Source organism: Ochotona curzoniae, unplaced genomic scaffold, assembly GCF_017591425.1.
Source record: "Ochotona curzoniae isolate NIBS_2020 unplaced genomic scaffold, NIBS_Ocur_1.0 contig_2927, whole genome shotgun sequence".
NCBI lineage: Eukaryota > Metazoa > Chordata > Mammalia > Lagomorpha > Ochotonidae > Ochotona > Ochotona curzoniae.
The window spans coordinates 7,539,862-7,558,282 of NW_024465654.1; the positions used below are offsets into that span (position 1 = coordinate 7,539,862).

At 52.9% G+C, this 18,421-nt stretch overlaps 1 protein-coding gene and 1 long non-coding RNA gene across 5 annotated transcripts in view; one reads left to right on the top strand and one right to left on the bottom strand.

Annotated features, from left to right (window-relative positions):
- The window catches only part of LOC121155512, a 65,429-nt gene extending 60,350 nt beyond the window's left edge, over window positions 1-5,079 (bottom strand). For both annotated transcript variants that reach the window (XR_005883676.1, XR_005883677.1), the window contains exon 1: window positions 4,638-5,079. This is a non-coding gene — a long non-coding RNA (uncharacterized LOC121155512). The remainder of the gene's footprint in view (window positions 1-4,637) is intronic.
- Window positions 5,080-7,355: 2,276 nt separating this feature from the next.
- The window catches only part of ARID2 (AT-rich interaction domain 2), a 94,822-nt gene continuing 83,756 nt past the window's right edge, over window positions 7,356-18,421 (top strand). For 2 of the 3 annotated variants that reach the window (XM_040978922.1, XM_040978923.1), the window contains exons 1-3: window positions 7,356-7,573; window positions 7,663-7,756; window positions 8,633-8,730. In XM_040978922.1, coding sequence (XP_040834856.1) covers window positions 7,482-7,573; window positions 7,663-7,756; window positions 8,633-8,730 — 284 coding nt within the window. In that variant the 5' untranslated portion in view covers window positions 7,356-7,481. Of the gene's footprint in view, window positions 7,574-7,662; window positions 7,757-8,632; window positions 8,731-18,421 lie in introns of those variants that run through there. The other variant, XM_040978925.1, reaches the window with a different exon arrangement.

Sequence of the window (18,421 nt, forward strand, 5' to 3'; positions counted from 1 at the left end):
ATGAGTACGACTACTCTAGTCCAACTTCATAACGGACGCTAGGACTAAAACACTTGTAACACGGCAAGGGAACTGGTGTGTGGCGGTCGGTTTTCATTGAGAAGCTGCACTCTCCTCTTCCTGCTCAGGTCCGGATGCCCTGCCTTCATCTGCGGGCGTACTTTTATCACACAACTCATGAAATGACGGACTCTCCTCAGACTTTTGCGTAGTTCTTGCTGGTGGGGAACTGCAGCTGCTCATTTCTGGAAAGGCTACACCATCTAGCTGTCCACACATCCCGGGCACAGCTGCTACACAAGACCAGTACCGCTTGTGCTCAAGCCGGCAGAATATTTGCATCTTGGTTTTTCCACTGGAGAAGAAGAGGTTGAAGGCCATGGTCACCTCTCCGGCAACCTGGCTGCTCAGTGCCCTCTGCTGTGTAACCGGGCAGGCCAGAAGGGTCAGGTGGCATTCTGGAGGCTTGCTCACCTTACCACCTTTCAGAGACCTTGGGGCGAGGCCACGACTCCCACGTGAATCTTGAGGGGACCACAGCAGCACCCTCACTATAAGGTGAGAGGCTTAGTAGTCAAACAACCACACCTGTTCCTGGCTGTGGAAGCAGGACGGCCCTGGTACCAATGGTCCTTCACTGCTGGACCCACTTTCAATCCCAGTACACCAAGGGGAGAAGGGACCATGTGTAACATGCACATTGCAGCGTAGCTTCTCGCACCAACTCTTGGTGGCAGCCGAGCCGCATGACTGACCCTGCCCATCACCTGCTCCATTCGTCGGGACATCTGGGGCGGTGGCTATCTGCTGGCATTCCTCAGGAGGGAAGGACACTACCATCAGATGAAGTTACGTGCACTCAGCAAGAGCAAACTGACCAAGTGAGACCACTTCCCCAGCCTCAGTCCTGGGAGGGCAGCTCAGGTTTCAGGCGCACAGCCGAGGTCTGCACTGCCCCAGGACTCCGCCGCGGTCCCCTGGCCTGTGTGACCGTGCACTAGCCTTGACGGGGTGCTCAGCACTACATACTGCAGTGAGGCTGAAACATTGGTCTGCACCAAGAGAGCAAACAGTGCACGCTGGCAATGAACATCCAAGAATCAACCACACGGCAGGCCAGGCAAACTCTCCCTAAAGGTGCCCGACTCCTCTGCTTCCCTAGTAACTCGCCAAAGGATGCTCACCTATATTATATTTTTGTCGCTTTCACCGATCAATTGTTTTTATATACTACCCTTTGAATTATGATTCAGAATCAACTTACGGCTTCAGGCATATCCACCTGAACACTAGCTCGATGCCAGAGACTGGGTTTTATTAGCAAGACAGAAAAGTTTAGTAGAAAGAAGCAGTCAGGTGCGAGAAAGCACAGACACCTGTAAACTTAAGAACGCGCTTGCTCTCACTTCAGCCAGGCGTGTCCACCTGGGCGCTGAACCCCTTCCCTGTGCCTAAGGGTGAAGCCTTAATGCTAACGTACAGGCCAGGGGGTGGTCAAGCCCACGAAGCCTGTGACACCAGCATTCCACACGGACGCCGGCTCATGTCCGGTGAGAAGCGGCAGAGGACGGCAGAGGTGGACCTCTGCCACCGAGACAAGACACCTGGAGGCAGCTCCAGGCCAGCAGTCACAGAGTGACCCAGTATACAGAAAAATCATCACTCATTCTAACCCTTTCACATCAATCTTAGAAAACAAAATAAGCATATAGGTGAAACATGATAAACATGAGTAGTAACTATCTCCTCAAACAATGTTGTAGATTTTTAAAGATGTTTACATGTACAAGGAGTTAACTACTTGAAGAAGGGCAAGGAAAGAATTAACAATGCACAGAACTAGCCCTAGATCCTCTTTTTTAAAAACCAAGGTCCGGGCCCGGCGCGGTGGCGCAGTGGTTAAGGTCCTCGCCTTGCACGCCCAGGATCCCATATGGGCGCCGGTTCTATCCCGGCAGCCCCGCTTCCCTTCCAGCTCCCTGCCTGTGGCCTGGGAAAGCTTTCGGACCCTGCACCCGCGTGGGAGACCTGGAAGAGGCTCCTGGCTTCGGATCGGCATAGCATCAGCCGTTGCACTCACTTGGAGAGTGAATCATCGGACGGAAGATCTTCCTCTCTGTCTCTCCTCTCTGTATATCTGCCTTTCCAATAAAAAACTAATAAAAATAAAAATAAATCTTAAAAAAAAAAAAAAAAACCAAGGTCCATGATGAACTGGTGTCTGCAGCTGGTCCTCTTATGAGCTGTCAGATGCTGGGTCCACAGGGAAGCCACAGGAGCCTGATACAGGGTGGGGGAACGCTGTGGATGGCCACTACAGTGGTCAAGTTCACAGAGAGGCCCAGGGCAGCTCTCAGGACAGCAGGATGTGCCAGGAGGAGGGGACGCCACCAAGCGGGGGGACACATGCATATGCCCTTACCAGGTCACTCAAGAATGATGCTTAAAGCCCAATTCTCAAAGCCTGCTTTTAATTACCACAAGTCTTCACCCATACACTATGAACAGAGGAGGGAAAAACTCTTGCATTCAGCCTGGTTAAGCATCTACTGTACACAGTTCTTATTGCAATTACTTTTAGCTGATAAACCAAAGTGGCATTCCTTGCCAAACTTTCAGAGGCCAGCACACGGATGAAAAGCAGTGCCGGAAGCATCATTCACACTTGCTTTGGCTCGTCTAGAAAATACAGCCTTTTAAGATACACATGCCTTTAGAGATGTTCTCTTGCTTCCCAGGGCGCGTGGACTCCCTACTCGGTTCAGTACCCCAAGTGGACTCTTACCTTGCAGGAATGTACTGTCACTTATTTCATGAAACCCAATTATTACACAGCTCTGCTCTTCAGCTTAATTCCTATTTTATTGTTTTGCCAACAAGACTGACAATTTTTTAAACTTTACAGCTAGTGAAGAAGTAAGTTTGCATTAAACATGGACTTAATTTGCCTTTGGGGTTTAATTTTTAAAAAATTAATAGCAAAGTGCAGTGTCAAGTAGTCAATGTGCCAAAAAATTGAAACAGAAAATCAAAATCCATTAAAACAATTCCTATTTGTTTGCTTAGTAGTGTATTTTTTTAATATTCATTGAACATTCCGTTGTCTTTTCCATAATTAAAATGTTAATTATTGGAATCACATTTTTATGGACCGGAGTTTTCAAGGACTGAGTTAGGAGTCTGTCTTCTGCCGCCACAGCACCGTGAGCGACACTCACCCGGCCCTTCCCGCCAACGGGACTCCTCCGATCAACAGAACTTCCAATGTGCCTCCAAGCTGGGGATCCTGCTTCCACATCACACGTTAAAACCTTACTGCTGAATGTTTGTTCAACACAGCACCCTTTGAGAGGCACAGGCAGGGCACCACTGCCTTGCAGCGGCCTCTGGCTCAGGGTGGGCACTCAGGGCATGCTCAGCGATGCGGGAGCCCGCCTGGCAGACGGCTCGCTTACAGCTCTGACAAGCCCTTAAACACCATAAGCAAAGTATTAGAAACTGCATAACGTGCAGCGTGGGTCCTTCTCAGTGATGACACAGAGTAAGGACCCACACATGTAGAATATTAGACCAATAACAGTTTTAAAAAGGATGAGATAAGTAACCTAAACAAATGATGCCATTGTCAAAAGCACATTTGGAACTGCTTCTCCAAGAATTATTATAATTGCTTAAAGCTTAGTTTCAGTTATTAATTTTGCAATGAAGTCCTTTAATGGAAAATAATCACATTGTAAAAATAAACCGCACTGGGTTGATCCTAATTTTAATATCTAGGAACAAGACACTTTTAAAAAAGATCCACCAAAGCCTATCAGATCCTTTTGGGCCAAACTATTCAGAAGTTTCTCCATTTGAGAGAACACTACCTTCACCTGCAGTGGAATGTAGACCACTCCGTCACAGCTGACGTCCCCACCTGGATGGGAGAGGCTTCACCGAGGAGCCAAGGAGCCAATACCGCCTCAAACGCTCAAGCACAGCACAGCAGGGCACGCAGGCCTGCCAGCCCCTGGGTCTTCACTAACAAAGAGGAGGGCACCTTCTCCCATCTGTAACATCATCTTCCAAGAACTATCAATTTAGCTTCCACAGCTCGTTCACCCAAGCAAATCAGAGGAATGAAAAGTCTAACCACTTCTCCGTAAATTGATAATCAGTTCCTCAATTAAGGTATTTTCAGCTGTTGTTAAAGCACACACCTGCCACGTTTACTTGAGTGAGGGGATTTTTAAATTTACCACTACTTCTTGACTACAAAGTTTTCAAACTGAGAAAACACATGTCCACGTAGGTTCCAGTGGCACTGTGCAGTGTTCCCGGCTACTCGGGAACCACGTGGCACTTTCCCACAGGGAAGGCTTGCCCTAACTTCTCACAGACCAGCAAACTGTACACATTGAATTTCGACCATTTTCATTGTTACTGCTAATTTTGTGGAAACAGTCTCCGTTAGTGCTTCCAAACTTTCTATCAAACCATTAGTAACTGCAGTGAAGCTGTGAGCACTGGGCTGATCGCCCTGCTCTTTGCTGCCCACTAAAGGAAAAGCTGCATGTTCCCAAGAACAGCTCGGAACCAGGGCTACTTCAGCATAACCCCACAGAGCCTGTTCAGCACCCCGCGGCATCAGTTACCTGGGTCAGGTGTGTTCGTTTCCTGTCTTCCCTTAGGCCGTTCAACAGTCCACACGCAAATGCTGTTACCAGCTCACTTTTGTCTAACGTTTTTCTAACCAAGGTGCAGCTGAACCCTGCAGTGATGTGGAAAACGCCAACGTTACTGCTTGTACTGACAATCGCATATCCAAAGTATTAGGAAATTTCATCCTCCAGACATATGTGAAGATGATACAGTCCACAGGAAAATATTTTTTAAGTTCAATTTCACATCCTGTGTTTTTAAAAAGGGCTTTAAGATGTTGGTTTCAATCCCAACCTTTCGCTTTGACACTTGCAGAGCAAAGCACTCCAATAGATCCAAGTAGAGTGCCCTCCCTGCTCTGTCCACGCACGCACAGACCTGACCTAGCATGCGACTCCAGACAAAGCCAAGGCCATGCATGCATGGTGGGCACACACATACCTGACCGTGCACATGAACCTGGAACTCCACACAACACGGAACTCCATGCATGGCGGACACACGCACAGACCTGACCGTGCACATGAACCTGGAACTCCACACAACACGGAACTCCATGGATGGAGAGCACACACACAGACCTGACCGTGCACATGAACCCAGGCACACAACACAGAACTCCATGGAGAGCACACACACCTGACCGTGCACATGAACCCAGGCATACAACATGGAACTCCATGCATGGTAGGTACACACACAGAGAACGGACCCTACACATGAACTAAGACACACAACATGGAACTCCATGCATGGCGGGCACACGCAGACCTGACCGTGCACATGAACCCAAGCACACAACATGGAATTCCATGCGTGGTGGGCGCACACACACACAGACCTGACCTCACACATGAACTAAGACACAGAACATGGAACTCCATACATGGCAGGCATATACACACAGGTCTGACCCCACACACCATACAGTCCACGCACTGCTGTGCATGCACGTTGGGTATACACACTCTTGGTCAGGCATGCTGGGTCCCGACACTCCTGTCCACGCACGCATGGACACACGCACACTTCTGTCCACGCATCTTCGCCTTTCCCTCCGCACACTCGGAGACAGCAGGTGCGCGCCTCAGCTCACCCGAGAGGCCGCCGAGCACCGCACGTCCCGCGCCGCCGCGACCCCTCCGCCCCCCGTCTGGCCGCGCGGCCCCCCGTGGCCTGCGGCCCGTTCCCCCAGGCCCCGAACCGTCCCCTCCGAGCTGCGCCAAGGCCGGCGCGGAGAAGCCGGCGGATGCGGCGACGAGCCTCGCACCACTCGGGGCGGCGCCGCCTCCGCTCCTTCCAGAAGGGAGAGCGCGAGGAGCTGTGGAAAGGCCAGACGCCGCGGCCTCGACCGCCCGGCCCGCCGAGGAGCTCCGCGGGCACGGCCCTCTCGCCGCCCACAAGATGGGGCCGAGGCGGCGGCGGCGGCGGCGGCGGCGGCGGGCTCCAAGCGGGCCGCCATTTTGTGAGGCCGGCGCCGGGCGTGTGTAATGGTCGCAGGGACAGACCCCGCCTCCCTCCCCCAGGGAATCCCCGGCGCCGACGGTTACGTAAGGGGCCGTGCGCAAGTGCGGCGCCCAGGGAACCCGCACCTCTGCGGCCCGGCTCGCCACCGCCCCTGGGCGGCCGCCCGGCCCCGCCGGCCTGCGCGCGCTCCGTGGGCCGCCGTCTCCCCGCCGCGGCCTCGGCAGCCGCCGGCCTCACCGGGAGCACGAGTCCGGGCCCGCATGACGTAATCCCCACGCCGCCCGGGGCCCCGAGTGCGTGGGCCCGGCCGGCGGCCCCCAGCCGGCGCGCGGGCCCCGCGGCCGAGGCGGGCGGCGGGCGCGGCCCCGGGCTCGCGGCCGCCCAGCAGGCCGCGGCCGCCGCCTCCGCCCCTGCGCCCGGGACGGCCGGTAGTGGCCGTTTCCCCGCGCCGCCCCCCCCTTCCGCCGGCTTTGTGTGCGCGCGAAGCGTGCGGCACATTGCAGATGAACCCTAAGCCCGGCGAGCCGAGCCTATTGTTCCCCGCGAGCAGCCGCCGGCCGAGCGAGGCGGGCGCAGCGCCGCGGCCGGCCCTCGGGGGGCGCTGTGCGCGCCCGGCCGCGGCCCACGGAGGCCGGCGCGAGCGGGCGGCGGGCGGCGCGCAGCGGCTCGGCCGGCCGCCGGTGCCCGAGCCCCGCCGCCGCCGGTGCCTGAGCCCGGGGACGCCCCGGCCGCGCGGCCCAGGCGGCGCGTGAATGTGTGCGGGGGGCCCCGCGCGGCGGCGGCCGGAACGCACGCGGTGCCCCCGCTCTCCACGAACCACCACACAGCCCTCCCCTCCCCGCCCCGGCCCCGCCTGCCCCGCCGCCGCCGCCGCCGCCGCCGCCGCCTCGGTGGCCGCCCCGACTCGCGGGCCTCGGGCCGCCCGGCCGCCCCCCGCCGCCCGCCCGCGCCCCGGCAGCAGCACCATGTTGGATCGCGCCCGCGGCCCGAGCCGGCGGCGCTGAGGCGGCCGAGAGCAGGCCCGCGCGCAGCGAGCGGCCGAGCGCCCAGCGCCGGGGGCCGGGGGCCGCGCTCGCCCGCCCGCCCCGCGCCGCCCCGGCGCCCGCTGCCCCTCGGCGCGGCTCCCGGCGCCTCAAACTTTTTTAGCAAGCCCCCTCCCTCCCGCGGCGCGCTCCCCCGGCCGCCCGCGCCCTCCCTCCCTCCTCCTCCTCCCCCTCCCGCCCGCCCTCCTGCGCCGCCGCCGCCGCCGGCCCATGACCGAGCCCCGCCGCCGCCGCCGAGGAATGGGCTCCGGGCCGCGGTAGGAGCGCGGGCAGCGGGGCCGCTTCGCCACAGCCATCGCGCTTCTGAGGGCCGCCCGGGGGGACGCCATGGCCAGCTCGGCGGGGAAGGCGCCTCCGGACGAGCGGAGGAAGGGGCTGGCGTTCCTGGACGAGCTGCGGCAGTTCCACCACAGCCGGGGGTGAGCGCAGGACGGCCCGGGCGGTGCGGGCGGCGCGGGCGGCGCGGGCGGCGCGGGCGGCTGACGAGTGCGGGCTCCCGTCCCCGCAGGTCGCCGTTTCGGAAGATCCCCGCGGTGGGCGGCAGGGAGCTGGACCTGCACAGCCTCTACACCAGAGTCACCACTTTGGGCGGCTTCGCGAAGGTGAGCGCGACTTTTAATTCGTCTTTCCCTCCCGCCGGCCGCCTCCGAAAAGTCTCCTCTGCCCCCGGGTGGGCGCGGGGCGCCGGGGGGCGGCCGGGGCCGGGGCGCCGCGGGCGGCGGCTGTTTTCGGCCTGCCGGCCCGCGCGGCCCGCGGCGGCCCCGCGTCCGCCGCCCGGTGAGCCCGCGGAGCCCGGTGAGCCCGGCGGGGCGGGCGCGGGGCCGGGCGGCGCGGGCGGGGGGCGGGCGGCGCGGGGCGCGGGGCGCGGGCCCCTCCCTCGGCCGCCCGCACCGCCCGCCGCGCCCGCCGCCCGGCCCCGCGCAGCCCCGCGCCGCCCGGGCGGGGACGGGCTCGGAGCGCTCCGGTGCGGCTCCGGCCCCGGGATCGGCCGAGAGGGGCCCGGGGCCCGGCGCGGCCCGGCGCCCGCGGCTGCACGGCTAACAAAAGAAAGCAGGACCCGTGTGCGGATAGCCATCTTGGGCCGGGAGGCGGGCGGCGGAGTAGGCCGCGCGAAGGGCCTAGGAGGCGGCGGGCCGCGGGAGCACGCCGCCCGCCCCCGGCCCGGCCCCGCGCGCCCCGGCCCCTCCAACTTTTCTCTTTTGGTGCAAAGGGACCGCGGAGAGCTGGAAAAGGGGGCGACGGAGGGACTCGCGATTGGTTATTGTCCGGGCTTCAAAAACAAAACAAACCCACCGCCTCCCCGCCCCCCCCCCGCCCCGATCCCCAGTCCCCGCCACGAAACCCGCGTCGCGGGGGCTCCCGGAGCTCGCGGGCCGCTGTGCGGGCCGGCTCCCCGCACCCCGGGCCCCGGCGGCCCGCACCCCGCCGCCCCCGCCCGCGGCAGGCACCGCCTGACGACCGCGCTGTGCCCCTAACAGGTTTCTGAGAAGAACCAGTGGGGAGAGATTGTGGAAGAGTTCAACTTTCCCAGAAGTTGCTCGAACGCTGCCTTTGCTTTAAAACAGTATTACTTGCGGTGAGTAGCAGCGCCTGTGCGCGGGGCTTGGAGGCCGTGTGGGCGCCGTGCGGGCACCGCGTGCGGACGAGCCCTGGCCTGCTGCGGGCCCTGCGTGGAGGGTCCCCTCACCTGGGCGCCCTGCGCTCTGGCGGGGTGACCGAGCAGCCCGGGGGATGCCCGGCGGAGCAGCTGGCTTAGGGAATGCAACTTTGTAACCTCCGCGAGCGTTTCGAATGCTTTGAAACTTCCCTTCACCTTCTTAAACTCTGATTTTCAGAGTTGGGAAAAAAGCAAAAAGAAAACTGTTTGAAACTGTGTCGCCCGGTGGTTTGTCAGTGGAATTCTCTCCGAGGCAAAATGCGTTCGTCCCTTCGAGGGTCGGGATGTGCCGTTACCTTCCGTGGACTTTCCTCACCAATCTTTGGCTTTAGGAAAATGGGAATACTATGAAGCCGGATACTAGGATCTGCATTTCGTTTGCCTCCCTTGGTCCTCCTCCTCCTCTTCTGAGACTGCCTGCTTGGCACATTGTGTGTGAAGGTGTTTCCGATTTTGCCATTTTTCATTCTGTTTTCCAGTTTTTCAGCCTGGGTGCTTTCAAATTGCAAGTTACAAGGAGGCCAGTTTCTACATTTCCTATTTACCTACCTCTAGAGGGACCCTAAGTGGTGGTGGTAATGCGACCTAGAATGCTCCTCACGTTGGGTAGTGGTGCTGTGGGAGGGCCGGCCGCCTGGTGCAGCAGAGTGCCTGCGGGGTCTGACTCTGGCCCTGACTGCTGCTTCCTGCGCGCTCCTTGGCCGCCCTGGGTCGAGCTCAGCCTCCGGAGGCAGAGGGCCAGGGCCTGCACAGGTGTGCCTCCTGACAGCACCCTGCGGAAGCCTGGAGCGTGTTAAGTGTGGCTGGTTGGTGTCTTGTGCCTGCAGTGGCTTGTGTGTCAGGACACACTCAGAAAGTCCCAGTCAGCACGGTGGTGTAGTGACGGGGTGAGAAACGCAGAGTTGGGGTGCTTACGCTGGTGCTCATGTTCCCGTTTCCAACTAAAGTAATTGAGAGACATACGTGCGTGTTCTGAATCGTTTGGGGTTTGGAGAAGTTTAAAATACATATTTTTTTAGTTATGGTAGTATCTGTTAGATCTGTTGGTTGGTTGGTTGAAATTTAATACCCAGAGAGCATTGTGTGTGTATATGAATGGTTCACGAGGTATGTATTTTTCTGAAGAATTTACATGCAGGCAAACTAACATAGTCGTAGCATTACCGATTCAATTTTTTTCTAGAAGTTAACCAGAAATAATGTTTTTCCATTTGTCATTTGTATGCGTGGATCATACCATCCATTAATCACAGGTACTATTTTTAACTAGTCGCATTGTTGTTTGTGTTTAGATTGTTCTCGGATCGATTTGGGTTTTATGCCCTTCTTAGAAGCTGCTTTTTCCTCCATGTGCCACTCTCTAGGTCTGTAGCTAGGCTACTAGGAAAAAAAGTTGAACCATTTCTTTTGGAAAACAAAACCATGGGAAGGTTTGGCATGGCTTGTAAAGAAATAGAAAAGAAATATGCTGGCCAGGAGAGGGGTGCCCCCCACCTGGACAGCCCTGTTGTCGGGGAGTCCTGCCCAGGTGGAGGAAGGGCGCTGTGGTCCGGAGCCCTCAGTGGCACACAGGATGCCCGCTCTTCTGCCGGTTCTCTTACTTAACCAGAAGTGTGCCCTCTCTCAGAAAGAGGTGGTGATCAGAAGGCTGATAAGTTACCGCTTGGCAGCAACATGTTGAGCATGGCGTGCTGGGTGCAGGTGGGCTGTGTGTTGTGTCAGCCACAGGTGGACTAGCCCTTTCATCTGAACTGCATAGTCATTTGACCTGTGGTGAGACTGTCGTTATATGTGCCGCTCTTCCTTGACTCGCAGTTGAATGTTTGCTTATGTTCCTCGTTAATCTTACCATTAATACTGTTAACCTAGTATCGATGGTATAGCAAACTAGTATGCTCTTTATTTAAAAGGCAGGGTGAGATAGGGATTTTTTTATCCACTGACTCACCCTCCAAAAGCCAGTATTGGGCCAGGCCAAGATCAAGAGCCCGGAATGCCACCCAGGCCTGACTGCTGGCACCTCTCCTCCCGGTTGCCCAGGTGCGTCGATGTGGAGCTGGGTCAGAAGTAGAGTGAGCTGAGCCCATGTAGGATGCTAGTGGGTGTCCAGTGGCAGTCTCACGTGCTGGACCACGATGCTGGCCATCTGCTGGTCTTTCTGTACATTCATGTCAAGACTTGGTCTGTTGAAAGTTAACTTGACCTTTTCCTGCAGACTATTTGTTTTAAGTTGCTAGACTGATATACAAAAATTTTTCAAAGTCTGAAATTGCAGTTGATTATTTTCTTTGACACTGATATTTAATTTTCAGAAATGCAGGTACTCCCTGGGGATGTGAGGAAGTGCTCCGCGTAAAAGCCGGGCAGCCCGACACCTGTGCTGTGCGCTTGTGTTCTCGAGCCCCTTTCTGGGCACTCGGCTCTGGTTTCCAGAGGTGTCCTTAGAATATTCCTGTTAGCATTATAGGGTAGGCTACAACTTCTCACATTTCGTGGATGCAGACATTAAAATGACATAAAGGGGAATCATTAATTAGATTAAAAAATTGTTCATGGTAAGTGCTTGGTAATATTTAACCAGTTGATTGTGAGTTGAGCTTATTTGTGATTCTAAGGAATTAAAACATGATTAGAAATTACGTATGTCTGTATTTTATACCCTAGGATGTCTGTGTTTGCTGTGCTCTGCATTTACTCGGTGTTTGTTTTTTTCTGATTTGGCAATAGATTAGGGGGACGGTTTGGTACTTTTTTTACTTTGTTCATGTGAAGAATTTGAAGTTTTAGAATGAAGATATAGGTAAATATTTCAGCTACTTAATGGAAAATATTATTTTCCTTCACTAACACCCATAGGACATCTGTATTCAAAGTTTATTTGATATTTCTTTTTTAAAACATGATGTTTTTGCAAGGTGATATGTTGTGCAAAGATATGTTAACGATTTTCTAGCACTGAAACTGGTTTAATTGTGTGTGCGTGTGCACCTATCTGTAGCATAGCCAGAAACCCGAAGGTTGAGCTGCACTCACGGAGTGACTCTTCAGTTGCATGGTGGATTTACTTGGTCGTGCTCCTGGGTAAAGGCTTCCTTAAACCAGCACCAGCGCTGGGTGAGCAGCCGCACGGGCCAGCTCCTGTGCTGTGTGGTCGGTGTCTGCAGTCGGGGTCCGTTGATGCAAGACAGGGTTACCTGAGGTTGAATGAAAAGATTCTTCAGAACTCTGATAACTAAGTAAGTGGAACAATAAATATGTTATTCAAACAGAACCAAATAGGGAAATAAATGTAAAATGAACAGGAGGGAAGAAAAAGTGTGTCTGAGTAGATCATTCAGATTAGGTGTATTTTGATTTTCATTTTATAAACTGTATCCCTTGGTTGAACCAAGCTCGGTTTTGCTCTTTTCTGATACTCTGTTGCATTTCCAGCCGGTGTGGGGGCAGTGGGGAGGATGTTAGGTGATGCTGAGAGCCTGGCCAGCTGCGGGTCTCGAGCCACCGTTTCCGCAGCTTCACCTTCTGAGTAGAAGGAAACCTGAGGCTTTCTAGGAGCTTACAGGGCTCCTGAGCCACAGAGAACTTAGTTCTTAGCTCCTTTATCTGAATAGAAGTACCCTTCAATACATTCTGTTGAATTTTAAGAAATTAAAACATGGTTCTAAGTTACATATGGCTGCATTTATGCCCTGGGGTGTCTGTGTTGCCTGTATTCTACATTTCCTCAGTGTCTGTTTTGATTCAGGAAGTTCTGAATCGGCATGCTGTGGTCCATTCCTGGCTGGTTGTGTGTGGAGCCCACTCCTGTGTTGGTGAGAAGGCGTGACCCGACTGTGGCGCTTTGTGTGCTGAGGGAGAGGAGAGGCTGGGACGGGAAGGAGAAGCGTTTCAACTCCTTGGCGTTAGTGCGTCAGGCGGTGAGCAGGCCCTTGGTGCGCGATTGTAGGTACAGTACTTAAGGATGGCTTATATTATTGCTATTATTTTGAAGACTACTTAGGGAACACTTTCTGGACAGACAGCAGTTTGATGGTGAAAGGACTTTGTCGGACCTCGGAGCTGGAGGCTGAGCGGGCCAGGCTGGGTGGCAGTGTTCCCTCTGTCTCTGTTGCCTGGCTCTGTCCCCTGTCCTCGTCACCCCACTCGGACTCAGAGTCAGTCAGAGCAGAAATCATGAAGCAAGTATTTTCCTGAAATGTTGATATGTTTCCTTGGAAAAGTCCAAATGAATTTGGGCAGTAAAGCCAAACTTGATCACTGTGTTACCAGACTTGTTAGAGACTTGTTAATGCGCTCTGTGCATCTGTAGATCGTTTAGGAAGCATTGATTCTGAAACCTCTCTTTGCACCCCGTAGTTCAGGTGTTCCCACTGGTATAAAATGTGAATGAGTCCAGTTCGAAAAGTACCTCCAGTACCTTGGGGGACACATTGAGAGATGGAGCTAGAAGTAAGGGTTAAACAAGAAAAAAATATTTTTTAAAGATTCATTTATTTTTATTACAAAGTCAGATATACAGAGAGTAGAAGAGACAGAGAGGAAGATCTCCGTCCGATGATTCACTCCCCAAGTGACCACAAAGGCCGGTGCTGTGCCGATCCGAAGCCAGGAGCCAGGAACCTCCTCCAGGTCTCCCACATGGGTGCAGGGTCCCAAGGCTTTGGGCCATCCTCGACTGCTTTCCCAGGCCACAAGCAGGGAGCTGGATGGGAAGTGGAGCTGCCGGGATTAGAACCGGCGCCCGTATGGAATCCCGGCACGTTCAAGGGGAGGACTTTAGCCACTAGGCCATGCCGCTGGGCCCAAGAAAAAATTTAAATTCAAAAATAATAAAAAGAGAAGAGGGGTAATTATGCACATATTTGTATAGCAACCTATTAGATTTACATAATTTTTGTTGAGCTATTATTTGCATATCTTTGTTAACAACTACAAAGTTATGTGGGTAATGCATTTTAAAGATTTATTTTTATTATTTTTTTATTGGAAAGGCGGATATAAGAGAGGAGAGAGAGGAAGATTTTCCGTCCGATGATTCATTCTCCAAGTGAGCGCAACGGGCCGATACTATGCCGATCCGAAGCCAGGAGCCTCTTCCGGGTCTCCCACGCGGGTGCAGGGTCCCAAAGCCTTGGGCCGTCCTCGACTGCTTTCCCAGGCCACAGGCAGGGAGCTGGAGGGGAAGCGGGGCTGCCGGGATTAGAACCGGCGCCCGTATGGGATCCTGGGCGTGCAAGGCGAGGGCCTTAACCACTGCGCCACCGCGCCGGGCCGGGTAATGCTTTTTAAGTAGTTGTTTCAGCAGGGTGACATGAAGATTATGTGGTGTTGTCTGACGGAAGGTAGAGAACGGCTGCAGTGTGCCTGGTGGCCGAGGAAGGAGAGCCTGGGAGGCAGGAGCCTCTCGGCCGTCGTGCGTTCTCACAGCACCTTTGTCTCTTATTCCAGCTGCAAGGTGGCAAAAGACAAATGACAGAAAACATATGACAGTGACAGAGATGAGTGAGTCTCATATGATGTTGTTTACAACAAAATAATTTACAGTTAATTTTGTTTGATGTTTAGTTTTTACACTTAATATTCTTACTTGAAACAGCAGCTTCACTCTGCTGTCCACTCTGCTAAATAGATATTTCTTGAAAAACAACATTCTCAATATTTGTACTTAAAAAACTTCGGTCTTAAAATTTATCTTAATCTCGGGCCTGGCGCGGTGGCGCAGTGGTTAAGGTCCTCGCCTCACACGCCTGGGATCCCATATGGGCACCGGTTCTAATCCCAGCAGCCCCGCTTCCCATCCAGCTCCCTGCCTGTGGCCTGGGAAAGCAGTCGAGGACGGCCCAAGGCTTTGGGACCCTGCACCCGCGTGGAAGACCCAGAAGAGGCTCCTGGCTTCGGATCGGCACAGCACTGGCCATTGCGCTCACTTGGGGAGTGAATCATCGGACGGAAGATCTTCCTCTCTGTCTCTCCTCTCTGCATATCCGCCTTTCAATAAAAATAAAAATGTTAAAAAAAATTTATCTTAATCTCTCTGAAGAGTTTGGCAGAGTCATTTATTAGATTGTGTTGTAAAATAGTAATTGCTATTATTGAAACATGATAGTTGCAAAAATTTGTGTTTATTTTACAAAACGAGAAGGCATATAATGAACTTTGGGCCTTTTTGGTGGGGGGGGGTGTGGTTTAGAATGTAGATATTGGTATAAGGAACACACTTTACTGGTGTTAAAAATGACATTAGAATGAAAAATTCTCTTCAGATATCTTTATGATTGCACATTGTAAGCACAGGTTTTATGAAAAGCGGAAGTTTTGGCTTTTTAATGTTTGGCATTGTGAGTTTGGTGACTCGGAGCCAAGGAAATAGGCAGCTGAGTTTCTCCGCCCATGGTCAGAGACGCCCACAGGGTGATCAGATGAGGGTCCTTGTCCCCCAGGGCTTTACTGCCTCTTGTAGGAGGTACAAGTTTTGAGATACCTGCAGTGCAGAGCTGGTGCAGAGCGCATCCCACTGCTTCAGTTTCTGGAGAATTGGTGGGTCACTGGGAGCTGGGAAGCAGCTCCACTCTGCCGGGTCCCTGGGTCCCGCTGGCCCGGGCAGTGTCTGCAGGACCTCTCAGGTCCCATCCGGTCCCTCTTTGCTTGCCCATCCTGGCACTGCTTTGTCAAGTAATGGGATCATTTGCCATTTAGAATGTCCAGAATTCTGGTTCAGTTGGGCTCTTTCTTGTGTTAATTGATTTTTCTATGCTTTGCGTTTTATTTCCTGAAAACTGATAGATCTGAAGGTTGATAATGTTCAGATTTGGTGTCTTAGGCATATTTTAGTGGGTGCTGAGCTGTTCATCGGATCATGATACACACGGTGCTGAGTCTCCCGGTGCTGCCTGGGTCAGTCGCTGGTTTTAGTTTTTAGTTCACCGCTGCAGGTGGTGAGTCCACAGCAGCTGGACAGCAGTTGGTGTGAGATTGGAAGAATTGAGGGTGCTGGCTGAAGTTAGCTCAGCAGGAGTGAGTTGGCGAGGATGCCGGGTGGACTAGCAGTGTGCTCCATGCTCCAGCGCAGGTGTGTCATCTGGGCACGCCCTGGACTTTGTCTCTGGACACCACTCCAGAGGACAAAACTGGGGATAAATGAATTACCAAATTCTCAATCCTCCTAGGTGTGTTTGTACAATGTATATTTGAAAATTTTAATTTAAATTTTCTTTCATTTTATTCCTAATTGCTTGGGGAGTTTAAAAAATCTTTTACGCACATGCACACACACCCACAGGTTTCAGATTATTGTTATCTAATGAGATGGTATTACATTTTTTTTCTGAATACTTGTTCTCTCTTTCAAGTTTTATTTCCTTGAAAGGCAGAGTTGAGGAGGGGAGACAGGTTTTTGCCTCCACTGGTTCATTTTCCAGTTGGCTGTAATGGCCGAAGTTGAGCTGCTTCTGACTCTCGTAGCGTCACAAGCACTTGGGCTTTCCTCCTTGGGCCTTCCTCCTTGGGCCTTCCTTCCTGCTGTTCCTGGTGCACCACAGAGAGCTAGGGAAGCGCCTCGATCGCCCCGCTGGCGCCCAGATGGGGCCCAGCATTGCAGGACCTGCCAGCCCTGCTTGCACGGCAGTGCCGGCCTGCAGTTGTGCTCTCTTCATGAAGATTGTGTTGATGTATTTCAGCATTGCTTAGGATAGTTGCCTTGGGTGAATTGTGCCTCAGAACTTAACAGTAATAATGTTATTTAGTTTGTTTAATGCCTATTAAACAGAATTATTAGTTTTATTTAATGTATGCTAGGTTTCATTTTTCATAGCATTGACCTCTTTTCCTGATATGAGGTATCCCTTTAAAAATTGGCTCCAGGTTCATGTCCTAGCTGCCCTGCTTCCCATCCAGCTCCCTGCTTATTTCCTGGGAAAGCAGCAGAAGACGGCCCAAAGCCCTGGGGCCCTGCACCAGCATGGGAGACCCAGAAGAAGTTCTGGCTCCTGGGTTCGGATTGGCTCAGTTCTGGCCATTGCTGCCACTTGGGGAGTGAACCAGTGAATGAAATGTCTTTCTGTCATTCCTTCTCTCTCTAAAATTGTCTTTCCAATAAAAATAAATCAATCTTGTTTGTTTTTTTTTAATGTGGTGTTAGATGGCAGCTGTATCTCCCATGCAGGAATTGGATGGATGGTGCACGCATTCTAGGTGGCACTTCCTCTCAGGACTTGCCCAGTCTTGCTTGGTGACAGACCTGCTTAACCTGACAAGGAACACCAGATCACATTGCTAGGTATCTTTAAGCTCTGATCGGTCCCAGGTGAGTTTAGTTTGTTTGTAACAGCAATTTTTCCCCCACTATTGTATGATAGGGCTGAACTATAAAATCTTGTTTTTATGACTTAATGTGGTAAGTTATGACCATCTGTTGTCCGGATACGCGTACATCTCAGTGTTAAACAGGCAGGTGTCTGAGGCCGGCCTGGTGGCTTAGCGCGAGGTTAATCATCTGGCCACAGCATCTCACGGGAGCCAGTCATGTCCTAGCTGCTCCACTTCTGATCTTGCTTCCTGCTTGTGACCTGGGAAATCAGCAAAGGATGGCCTTAAGCCTTGGGACTCTGCATACATGTTGAGGCCAGGAAGAGGCTCCTGGCGCCCCGTTTTGAATTAGCTCAGCTCTGGCTATTGCGGCCATTTGGGGACTGAACCAGCAGATGGAAGAGTTCTGTCTCCCTCTCCATCTTTGTCTCTCCTTCCATCTGTAAATCTGCTTTCCAAATAAAAATAATTTTTTTAAACAACAAGAAAGTGCTTAATTTTTGTCCTTTTTCCCAAGTACTGTGCCTGATAAATTCTTACAGTGTCTAATGGTTAGCTATATACACAAAATATTATCTAATTTTTTAAAAAAGATTTTATTTTTATTGCAAACTCAGATATACAGACAGGAGGAGAGAAAGAGAGGAAGATCTTCCATCCACTGATTCACTCCCCAAGTGAGCGCAACAGTTGGATCTGAACCAATCCGAAGCTAGGTGCCAGGAGGCTTTTCTGGGTCTCCCACACGGGTGCAGGGTCCCAAAGCTTTGGGCCGGCCTCCACTGCTTTCCCAGGGCACAGGCAGGGAGCTGGATGGGAAGTGGAGCTGCAGGATTAGAACTGGATCCCATATGGGATCCTGGTGCAGTGTGTTCAAGGCGAGGACTTTAGCTGCTAGGCAATTGCGCCAGGCCCTATTATCTAATTAGAACAAAGCTGTCTCATGCTGGAATGTTTTGGGGTGAAATTGTGTTTTGTTTCTCTGCTATCATAGTAGTTATCTATGAATTTGTAGGGTATTTATGTAAACTTACACAAAGAAGAAATATTTTTCTTCAACATGGAGCAGTAGCTAAATCCCGATTCAGAAAATGTCCGATTTGTAATTGCAGATTGGGCTAAAGTTTAAATAGTCAGTGTTGGTGCCCAGGCTGGCAATGCATTGTGTGATGGTTTATGGATAGCTTGGGCTTCACTCTGGAGCAGTGCTTCTGAGTCAGTAATCTGTGCATCTCCCTGGGCGGTGACTTAATCAGACTTGTAGGTCTGACACAGTAGCCTAGTGGCTAAAGTCCTCACCTTGTAC